Here is an 11,263-nt window from a genome sequence, read left to right as displayed (position 1 = left end):
TTTATTTGTATGAATCACATAAAATAGCTATCTTTCCCAGTCTTGAAAAAACTGGCTTTGTGTAGAAGCAACCTCTGTATGGACTGCATATGCCAGTAGTTCTGGCAGGCCCACTGGTGCCAAGTGAGTACCTATGGCACCTGGTGCACTTGCTTGCTGGGCTGGAGCAACTCCAGGTGGCAAGGTCCAATGCATGTAATACTGCCCTATTGATCCTACTTGATCCCTTTGTTCAGAGACAGAATGGGTTCTGGGTGATGTGGCTGGGATGCACTGGGGTGGTCTTGCAGGGCCAGAGCACCTGGAGACAGCTCCTGCTCACTCTGCTGAAGTAGAGGGGAATGTGAACAATGGTGCTCAACACTTCAGATAGTGGAGAATTCCCAAAGATCCTGGAGAACCCTGCAGCTTCCCAGTCTTCTCTATAAGGTCTTTCATTTGTCGTGAAGAAAGTGGTCTTGTGTAGAAGCAATGTCTGTGCCGGCTGTGTGCCAGGTACTTATGACAGGCTGGTTAGAGCCAGGCAGGTGCTTACTGGCACCTGGGGTGCTGGCTTGTCCAGCTGCAGCACCTCGGGGCAGGGAGGACAGGTGCATGTGGTAACACCCTGTGGATCCTACTTGCTCCCTTTTTGAGGCCAAAATGGGCTCTGGGCAGTGTTGCTGTCCCACAGCTACCCTGCAGGCAGACCAGAGCACCTGGATAGAGCTCCTGCTTGCTCTACCAAGGTGGGGGAAGACGTAACAATGACACCCAGCAGCTCCTCCAATCCCAGAGAGCTCCTGCAGTTGCCTAGCCTTCTCTATTTGGTCTCTTTCTTCACTTGTTGCTCAGAAGGTAATCAACCAGCTTTCAGTGGTCTCTCAGGGGAAATGACTCTATGTATAGGTGTACAATTCAGTGTGCTTATGAGAAGGAGCAAGTTCAGTGTCCTCCTATACCACCACCATCTAGTACCTAAGTCCCAGCTGTCACTCTTAAATGAGAATCAACTTCTGTTACTCCTTAAAATTTTCCACTTGGGCCTCACAGCCTTCGAATAAAATCCAGACTCCTTAGCAGGACCCCAACCTCATTACTGAATAGGTTTTCCTCCGTATTCCTATATCCAACAGTCCATTCCCATCCCCTACACCCCTTCTTGGCAAAGCCATTGCTCCTCTGCCTGGGAAATCCTTTCAGGCCCTTTTTGCTTGGTAAAATCCTATTCATCTTTTTTAAAAAACTGCCTGGCTTCCTCCACACCTACCCTCATTAGAGCTCTCAGAGGACCCTGTGCTTATTTGTCACTGCACTCGCAATGATGTTATGCTTTTATTTTACTGGCTGGTCTTTTCCACTGGATCATGAGAACAGTGACAAATTCTAGGCTACCATTATATCCTCCAGTGGCTGGGTCAGAGTTCTGACCATAATAGACACACAGTAAATGTTTTAATGAACAGTAATATAGCCCTCTATAAATCTCACTTTCTTTCAATAGGATAGTATCTAATCTAAAACCTTTCTAAAATTGGATAGATGTCTTCCCTCTCTGACCACATTTATAGCCAGAATGAGACTTTGAAAGAGTAACATCTGGGCCATGTCCTTGATAACATTTCAGGACGTTGGTAGCTAAATGCATCGTTTGTGACATCAGGAAGGAAGCCACTGTCTGTAGAGCACCTATGTGCCGCCTCTGTGTACTGAATTTGTGCTGTACACACAGTACTTCAGCCCTGGCAATCCGCGGTAACTCTTTTTAGCTCTTTTCTGGTAAAGAACCTGAGGCTCAGGAATTTGCCCAAGGTCACACAGCTAGCAAATAATGAAGCCAAACTAATACAATGTGCAAAATCAGGACTAGATTTTCTTCTAAATGAACTAAAAAATGAGTTGGCTGGAACTAAGATTTCCCACAGGGCTAAAAAAATGATGAAGGCAGCAAATAACTTGTCTATCTCAGACTATGGGTATGCAATTTTAACAATATAAACTGAAAACCAGCCTTGTTCCTGTTCAGTTTAAATAACTGAACACACTGCTGCCATCCTGTCAAATAACAGACTCATCAGACATTCAGTTTGAAGAACTATTTTAAAACAACTCCTCAAATTTATTTAACTCATGGGGTAACATGGTAGTTTTGGATAAAAAGAAAAAAAGGCCACCACTTACTAACGAAATCTCGTAGGCAGCTCAGAGCTGCGGCAGCACACCGGGCGTGGTGACTGCAGGACTGCTGTCCCCAGGTTTGTACCCCCCTTCCAACCAGCCCTGGAGGCCTCCACTTCAAAATTCAGTCTACTAGAGATCTCAGCATAATTAAAAAAAAAAAAAGACTGAGTTGATTTTTCTTTTTTTTCATTTGCATTTGTATTTTTTGTCACTGCAAGCAATGAGAAAAATAACCATTTAAAAGGGATTCCTCTCCAGAAATTTTTGTAAAGGTTTAAGTCGAGGCTTTTAGATTTTTCTCCATCCTTTTAGATCTAAAAAAGAAAGGGGGTTGGAACATGTCAACCTTTACTCGGCTTGCTACACAAGCCTCTGCCTTTACAAGTCCGAGAAGTAATGCCAAACCTCTGGGCTTAATCAAGGCCATGGGGTGTCTGGCGAGAGAGCCTGAGGTGACAGCCGCTCAAGACGCTGCTCTTCATCTCAGGTCCATTATAACACGCACTTGAACAGCACATGGCAGGCTGTGTCACTCAGGACGTATACCAGGCTGAGATGGAAAGAAGTCAGGCATCCCTGGTCTGTTTGCCGTGAATCACACCAGCAGCCAAGCCCGTGTTCCTGTCCCAGAGCTCACTGTGCAGGTCACTGCCACTCCACCTCCGTCCATTGAGCCCACTGTCCAGGCACAATGGAAGTCGCTTAAAAGCTATCACTGGAGTGCATGATTTTCCTTAAGGAACAAATGAAAATATTTAATAGCAGTTTGGACCTCCTAATAATTCAGTCTCTCTATCTCTTCTTGGGGAGCCTGTACTTTCAGGCAAATGGGAGGTTTAAAAATACAGAGGAGCAACATCTGTATTGTAAGTGTGTGCTTTTCTCTCTTCCTCATGAACTTCCTGGAAAACTGTTGTTTCTGAACACTCGGTTTCGTTAAGAAGAAATTTTACTTAACTGTTACATGCTGCATGTAGGAAAAGATTTCTTTTCAGCCTTCATTTCATTGTATGGGTTTCACTCTCTGGGTATTGAAGTGGGAAAGGGTGAGAGGGGAGGAGACCAAAATCACAAAGAGCACCACACAGCACACCCGTGTCAGCCACACGACACGCCTTCTAACACTGTCAGCGCTGACTCTCCGTGATTTCTGGTGGAGCCGAACACACCCTTACACTTCTGTTTGTGCTCCGCCTGAGGTCTCCCGAACCGCTAATTGTGAGCTAGAGAGCTTTTGTGGAAGGGGCAGAACACAAGTAGGGAGCTGGCATGTGGCCAGGCATCAGTGCACTTTATAATGGAGGAAAAGATGATTACAGGGAGATTTTTGTTTCAGCCTTTAGTTCACCCAAGATTTCAAAGTTACAGAAAACGGCTTCACGAAGAACTGTGTTAGAGGGGAAGGGATGATAAGGGAGTGGTAAACATATCCAATAAAATTCAGGGATAAAAGAATACCACACGAGTCCACAGAATACAAAGGAATGAGGAGGAATACTCCCAGAGCCATATGCGGATCAGGACACGGGGTAGGTAGGGCGAGGTGGGTTAGCCACTAAATGGCTTCAGTGATAATTCTGAAACCTGTTCCAGTTTTTTTTTTTTGGAGTAAAGTCTTCTGCTGGACAGGTCAAAGACTGTGCTTTAAAAATGTCATTAGAAGGTAACATCTTTTTAAATATTCTTTTGCCTCTTGCTTCCAGGTGATTTCTTTTTGCCTAGAAACCGGTAGTATAAACCTTACAAGACGGAAGAACGGTCCTCTGACATAGGTGAGGCGAGGCGCTGGATGAACTTACACAGTAAGCGAGAGTCTGTACGTCTTGGTCTCCTCCCTGACCATTCCACACCTCCGACCCGACAGAGATGGCGGTTCACTTCCTCGGGAAGAAGCCAGTGATGGACACTTGTCTGTTGGCTTTGCCCCCAGCAGCAGTCCCTTTCTTGGGGCCCTTTCGTTCCTCTTTGGGCTCTTTTTTGACAGTCACTGCTGGGGGTCTGTGTATGGATGATGTCTTCATCTTAGGTTCTTCTTCGCTGTCTGTGCAGGATTCACTCTCGTAGACTTTTTCAGTCACTGGTAAAATAAGGAAAAAATGAAACGTGTGTGGGCTGAGTGATTTAGAAGACTACTCTTGTTCACCCAAGTCCCCTCAGGCCCTCTGTTCAGGGAAGGTGTGCTCATCTTCTACCAGAGCCTTTTCCCGCTGGTAGACCAGATCCAGCCTCAGGTGGGAAGTATGGGGTACCTTGAGCTCACACAGCCTCTAATTGGGACTCAGAATCCACATTCATCCTTATTCCCTCACTGCTATGTCCCGTCCCTTTAAATGGACCTCTATCATTTGACTGCCCGAATCTTGCATTTGGGTCCTGGTCTACAGTAGTTAATTCCTGCGCTCTAATCAGTGCCTGCCTATTTCCACTGCTCATTTTCCTAGTCTTAATCTGTGCTCTATTTACCAGTTTCAACCCCATCTAGCCAGGCTCACCACCACAAACTCCCTGACTAGCTCTATCCTGACGTCACTCACTCTCTGCACATCCCAAGTGCACAGAATTGGAGGTTAGTTACTCAATTGTTTGGTTCTTAATTTTGAATGACTGCTAAATAACCCAAGCTTTACTAGTGATCTACATCGTGAAGATAACTGCCCCCAGCAAACTGTCAGATGACAAACTGGATGGTTTTAAGGATGGACAGTGATACAATGACACACATAGTTACTGATTCTCTCACTCCCTATCAGCCAAAGGCAAATTTTACTTTTTCCCCTGCCAATAAAACTCATTGAAATCTGCCTAATGAAAACTTTGAAAAGCCTTATGCTAGTGAGCAGTCAGCATAAGGAAGCTCCAAAGGGCACAGACATTGGCTCCCACGAGCTACGTCACAGAACTCATTTCATCTAAAATGTCATACAGTGTACCTGGGTGTGATAGTTATGTTACAGAATTACAAGCTTATGATTTTGTAATAAGATTTCTGTAATACAGTAGGGGTGCTATTTCTGCAGGATCCTGTATATTAAGCATTCTCAAAGGTTTTCCTACTCACCTTTGCTCCATAGGCCAGAGGACATGACTCTCCCATGAGCTTACTAGAGATGCAGAATCTCAGGGCCTACCCAAGGCCTACTGAATCAGAATTTGAATTGTAGCAAGATCTTCAAGTAATGCATATATCCTCAGCTAAGTTTGAAAAATGCTGCTCTAGGATATTTAGGGAAGTTCCTTGAAATACCCATTAGTAGTTCAGCAACTGTGATCCATAACACCATCCCCACCATCTTGTCTGCAACTTCAAAAGCATTATATAACTGGATGACTGGGACAAGCTTGTCAGCTGTTAGTTACTCAGCATCTCTGAGTGTGAGGGAGGTCTGAAGAGCCGTCTACAGCCACAGAAAAGAAACAACTCACTACTAATTGGTGGTAGAGACTTGCTCCTTCCTTCATGAGATATATTCTGTGTTCAAATGGCTGCATGACATCAATTAGCTCATTATTTCATTACTTATTAATAAAACCACTGGTTATTTCATCACCAATTTTGTGCAATGCATTGGAGAAGGGGAAAGTTAAACCAGTCAGGGCAGCACCAACAAAATTTCTTAGGCAGCACACTTTGTATACCAGAAGGAGCATTTTCTACATGCAAAGCTGTGGCTACTTCAAACTACAGGACAAAGGACATTTCAGCATAAAAATATAGAATCATTACTTTAGCTGAACAACATACCACTTTTCTGGGATGCCATTTAAAAAGGTTCAGTTTGCCTGGGTAACATCAGGATTCTTTTCCATCAATGGTTTTGCTTTAGGAATCCACCCTGTCTAGAAGTCAACCACCAGCTCAGAGCCCCAAATCCCAGTCTCTGCAGCAAACTCACAGAAAGGAAAAGATCAGCTTTTTAAACCCACAGACCAAGCCTGACCCGGCACAGGACAGGGCAAGACCGCTGTGCCGATGCATCTGGAACAGTGTGAGCAGACAGGAAAGCAGAACTCCTCTGTTGGTAACAGGAGCCAAGATTCATTAGGTTGAGCTTGGATTAAAAACCTTAAAAAAAAACTGCTATGTGAGCACAGTTTTCATTGTTGCATCCAAGGCTCTTAATAGTCCTGTCTGGAGACAGGACTGCAAAAATGCCCCCACACCACACCTGGCCACAGCCTGAGTACTGGGTTTTGAACAAAACAATAGGTGACTAGCCACAAATTCCCAAAGAATTCTCACCAAGATATATTTGACAGTTTTCTTTTGGGGTAGAAGGGAAAAAAACACACATAGCACTGATGCTTCTGTCCTCTTATATTTAAAAGAAAAAAAAAAGAATTTCAACAGAAATTGCATATATTACTTACTACCAACTGTCAAACTAAGATGCTTGAAAATGCACTACTAGAAGACTCAAAGCAAAACAGACTACTACTCAAAGTCCAGAATTCACAGGCTCACAATAAATTTGGCACCGAAAAGACAGAATTTCCACATGTAAGGGAGTTTATTCCCCAATCATATGCTACAAGTAAAGTGTCACAGGCCTTTCCGGAGGAGTGGGAGGGGAAAAATGGGACAAGGCTCACAACTGATAAGACATCTTCACTAGTTTTAACAACCACATTGCTTAGGAAAAACTGGTTCTTCAGTCAGTCAATATTTTTAAGACAAAAGTTTGAACAAGAAAAGGAAAGTCAAGAAAGGGAAAAAAATACTCCTCTAGGACAGCCGTGCTATGGCAGGTGTGGCAGGTGCGACAGGAAAGAAGTAATGACAGTGATGGGCCAATCCGACTAACGAGTGGGCTGAGAGCCAAACCACAACTCTGTCGAACACAGAAACGCAGACCAGCGTCAGGGCTGCCCACCAGGCCTCCAGCCCAACCCCCAAAGGCCCCACGCAATCTGCTTCCACAGTGGAAAAGGTAGAAGCTAAAACATGGCTGAAGAATCAGGCAATGACTCAAAGCCTGAATTCGTTTTTTAAAAATGCTAAGTATATTTTTCTGGTTTTACTGAAATATAATTGAAGTATACCATTGCAGAAGTTTCAGGTGTAGGGCATAATGGTTTGACTTCCATATACAGTAAAATGATAACCGCTGTAGGTTTTATCAGTAGGTAGCGCCCATCATCTCATATAAACATGGGGTTGGCCAGAACAGCTATATGGTTTTTTCCCATAAAATTAAAGATGCATTTTTCATTTTCACAATAACTTTATTGATTTGGATATTTTGAGCACGTCGGCTATCTCCCACTCTTGGCTTCTAGTGGGTAGAGGCCAGGGGTGCTGCTGAACATCTTCCAATGCATAAGATAGCCCCACAGCAAAGAATTATTTGGCCAGGCTGTCAATAATACCAAGAAACTTCATAAACCACTTTTGACACATTCAGTCAGTCACAGCACCTTCACCAAACACTGCACAAATCTACTTTTGTGTTTCAGTTGTGTTTTTACCTTTCTGAAATAAAGCATAATATGCCAAAAAGTGTTGCATATATTCTTCTATCTTCAATATTAAAATGACCGCTCAAAAATACACTAATTTGTAAAGTTTTTTTAATGCATGCTGATATGACAGGTGTCACAATACAACCTAACTTGTTTTGAATGAAGTTAAACACAACTAACCACTATTAGAGCCATCATATGGAAAAAAACTAAAACTTGTTTGCCAACCCAATAAAAAGAGAAAACAAAAATTTTTTTCCTTGTGAAGAGAACTCTTCGGATACATGCTTTCCTTTCATGTATATCATACATCAGTGTTAACCAAGCCACCACACTGTACATACATCCCGAGCACTTAGGTGTCTTGTGACTGGAAGTCTGCGCCTTTGGACCACCGTTTTCCCATCCCCCGCCTCTGGTAACCACAGATCTCATCCCTTTGTGCCTGAGTTGCTTTTTTTTAAGGTTCTACAGGTGTAAATTAGATCATGTAGGACTTGTCACTTTCTCGGACTTAATTTCATTTAGAAAAATTCCCTCAAGGTCCATCCTCGTCACATGCAGCAGAATTTCTTCGTTTTGTTTTGTTTTGTTTTTAATGGCTAAATAATGTTCCATTTTACACACACACACACACACACACACACACACACACACAACTTCTTAATTCATTCACTCATCTGTCGAAAGACACTTTGGTTGTTTCAAAGCCTAAATTCTGCTCCCCTTGAAGCCTCCACTAAAAGCACGTGCTTGTACCCAACTCAGCCTACCCACAGGGAACCCTGAGGAAGCGACGTGGAAGAGTCAGACTCCATGAGAGACAAATGGGACGAATACCAAAAACTCACGACACTCTCTTCCATCTAATCATCAGTAGGGGCTTCTTTCCCACTATTCCTATGTGTAAAGTGACCATTCTAAAAAAGACAAATGTTTGTCAACATCTACAATAACATTTTAAGTTGGTATTATGATTTCCATCTTGAAAGTGTTTTAGATGTATCGCCTCACCTGAATCTTCACCATAACCCCACAAAATGGAAATGCTACCTCCATTCCACAGATCAAGAAACTCCCCACACAAGGTGACATAACTTTTATCCAAGATCTCAAAGCTTATTTTTATAGTGTGTGGTCCAAATAAGAACCAGGTGTTCTAACTTTAGCTGTAGTGGTCTCTACGCTGTGCTACTCAAGTGTGGGCCACAGAAGCAGCAAGGCATCAGCTGGGGGTGAGTCCAAGCACACAGAAGTAGGAGGCACGTCGCTCTATGAAGGTGCCTCTCTACGGGAATAACTCTCTCTGGACTGGGAGCCCCCAGTTTTTCTTACCCATGCAGCCGTCCTCATCCAGAAACATTCTAGATTTCAGCACACGCTTTCGTTTTCTTTTGTTTTCTCCGCCTACGATCTAAAAGATCAGAGGTTACAACATTAAGGCGACTCATAAAACCAGAGAAAAATAAACTTTTAATTTATAACAATCATCCTCCAGTACCCTGTGATGATAAAAACAGCTGAGTGAGGAACTTACATGCCTCCTTTAGGAGGACCAGCCTACCACACAGGTGAGGTGTGCTCAGCGTCTGTGCAGGCTTGCATGTCATGTCAGTGAGAAAGATAACATGTTGAGCAAAAACCTGTGTTCACTCAGCAACATAATTTGGTTGGGCGGTACAGGCACCATGGGTTAAAAAGACCAAGAGGACAAGAACCTCAGTGGAGAAGAGAGGTGAGGGAAGCAGACCACTGCAACGGGGCTGTCCTGCAGGGCGGAGGCAGGTAGGATGGGAGCACACAGGGCGGGGCCCTGGGCCAGACCAGAGATTTCCAAGGCATCTGCCCTTGCTGTAGGTATTTGCTTTCAGCCTTGACACTGCACCATCAAGTCCATCTAATCTAATCTAGTCTCAGACTGACATTGCTTTCCTTTTATTGCCACTGGTCTTTAATCCCATCTGTTCTTTGGCTGATAAAGAAATCAACACAAAATTTAAACGACAGTCTTAATACAATGAATTCAGGAAAAATGATACTTATAAAGGAAAAAGAAATTTGTCAGCACCCATCTTCTCAACTCTATTTCCTGCCCTAACAGATGCAGGCAAGATGCAGCTAAAGATCACTCAAAACTGGGTTCTCAATTTGTTGCCAGCTTTTCTCCTCCAGTTCTTTTCTGGGAGAGTAACTAACATGCGTAAGTTGTTTGTTTTATATCTTTCACACACTGCTCTGACGCAGGCAAGATGTCATTTTGCACAATTCCAAGGGGAACTGGGTAGCAGAATCGGCACCCAGGATCCACCCCAGCCACCTTCCTGAAACTGACCTACAGCTGAAATCTCACTTCAGGAGAGAAGATAGTGAGTGTCCATTCTTATGACCTATAGGAGAGCAGAATGAGACAAGAGCCATCTACTGGCATTTGGGAAGCACACAGCAGAGAACAGATTTAACGGTCGTTTTAGGTCCTTGGGTGAAGAGGAACACACAGAAAGGCAACCATCCCAGTAAAGCTGTACCTTGACAGAAGGAGGCTCTGGTTCAGTCTTCGGTGCTGGGTCAGGAGGGGGAGACGCAGGAGGAGGTGGGGATGGTGACACAGCTTCATAAACTCCAGGAGAATCTGGTATGACTGAAATTATGAAACAGGCTTAGAAAAGAGAGCTATGACAGCATCATCTGGTACATCGCCTTCTCCACTGGCTCTCTAAGTTTCCGCATCCAGCAAAGGACATTTTGTAGGCAGTAATTCATGACAACCAAGGACCCTACAGTTATATATATATCTACACATATATAAAATATACAGCTTATTAACTTTATATAGAGAAAATTAGAGAATTAAGAATTATTAGAGCTAGAATGTGCCATTGAGATAATCTTAACTAAACCCTGTATTTTACAGAGAAGTTAGGACATGAAATTGTTTTATCGGTGCCCACAGATCACCCACCATGGGTCATATTCATCACTTACACTGTTTCTCTTTATTCTCAGACAACCCTAAGAGACACATATTGTTCACAGATTAGAACTGAGTAGCCAGAGGTCCAGAGAGGATAACTTGACAAGGTCAGAGCATGCAGCTGAGGCAGAAGGGTTTACACCTCGGTCGGTCTGCTTCCTCAGCCTCACTACTCCAGCTGTCCCATGCTCCCTCACCATTCGGGACCACACATTTTTTCTGAAGATCAAGTAAGTGGAGATAGTCTAAGACTACACCAAATGTTTTACGGCAGAGTCTTTGTGACTGTGGTCTGAGGATTATGTGCAATCACTCGAGGTGCTTGTCAGACTGAAACTTTCCAGCTGATGTTAAGAGCATAAACTTTGGGGAGTGGGGAAATCATCTTTGGAATGATCATAATTCCAGCTCCAACAACTAAGACCTGCTTAATATGTTGCATGGGAACTATTACTAGCGATGGCCCCACTGCTGAGGCTTGTTTTGCTACACTGAGGACACTTTTAGGAAAGACACATCGCTGTGGGCCTGGTGTCACCAAGAAGAGAACATCACCCGAGTAATCCTGTCATTTCTGCCTAGTTCCATTAACAATGGTCTTCAGGCCCATGAGAGGGAGTGAAAATCCTCAGCTGCCCTATTGCTTAATTACCACAGAGAAACTGCTGGTCA

General features: G+C 43.7%; 1 protein-coding gene across 1 annotated transcript in view; it reads right to left on the bottom strand.

Annotated features, from left to right (window-relative positions):
• Positions 1-2,097: 2,097 nt before the first annotated feature.
• The window catches only part of POLD3 (DNA polymerase delta 3, accessory subunit), a 47,926-nt gene continuing 38,760 nt past the window's right edge, over positions 2,098-11,263 (bottom strand). The window contains exons 10-12 of the mRNA XM_045818352.1: positions 10,146-10,258; positions 8,956-9,034; positions 2,098-4,237 (exon numbers count right to left, since the gene is read on the bottom strand). Coding sequence (XP_045674308.1) covers positions 4,035-4,237; positions 8,956-9,034; positions 10,146-10,258 — 395 coding nt within the window. The 3' untranslated portion in view covers positions 2,098-4,034. The remainder of the gene's footprint in view (positions 4,238-8,955; positions 9,035-10,145; positions 10,259-11,263) is intronic.

Source organism: Phyllostomus hastatus, unplaced genomic scaffold (genome assembly GCF_019186645.2).
Source record: "Phyllostomus hastatus isolate PE091 unplaced genomic scaffold, TTU_PhHast_1.1 phas_scaffold_317, whole genome shotgun sequence".
NCBI lineage: Eukaryota > Metazoa > Chordata > Mammalia > Chiroptera > Phyllostomidae > Phyllostomus > Phyllostomus hastatus.
Note: the sequence above shows the minus strand (reverse complement) of the source record. Positions and strands in the feature narration are given on the sequence as shown.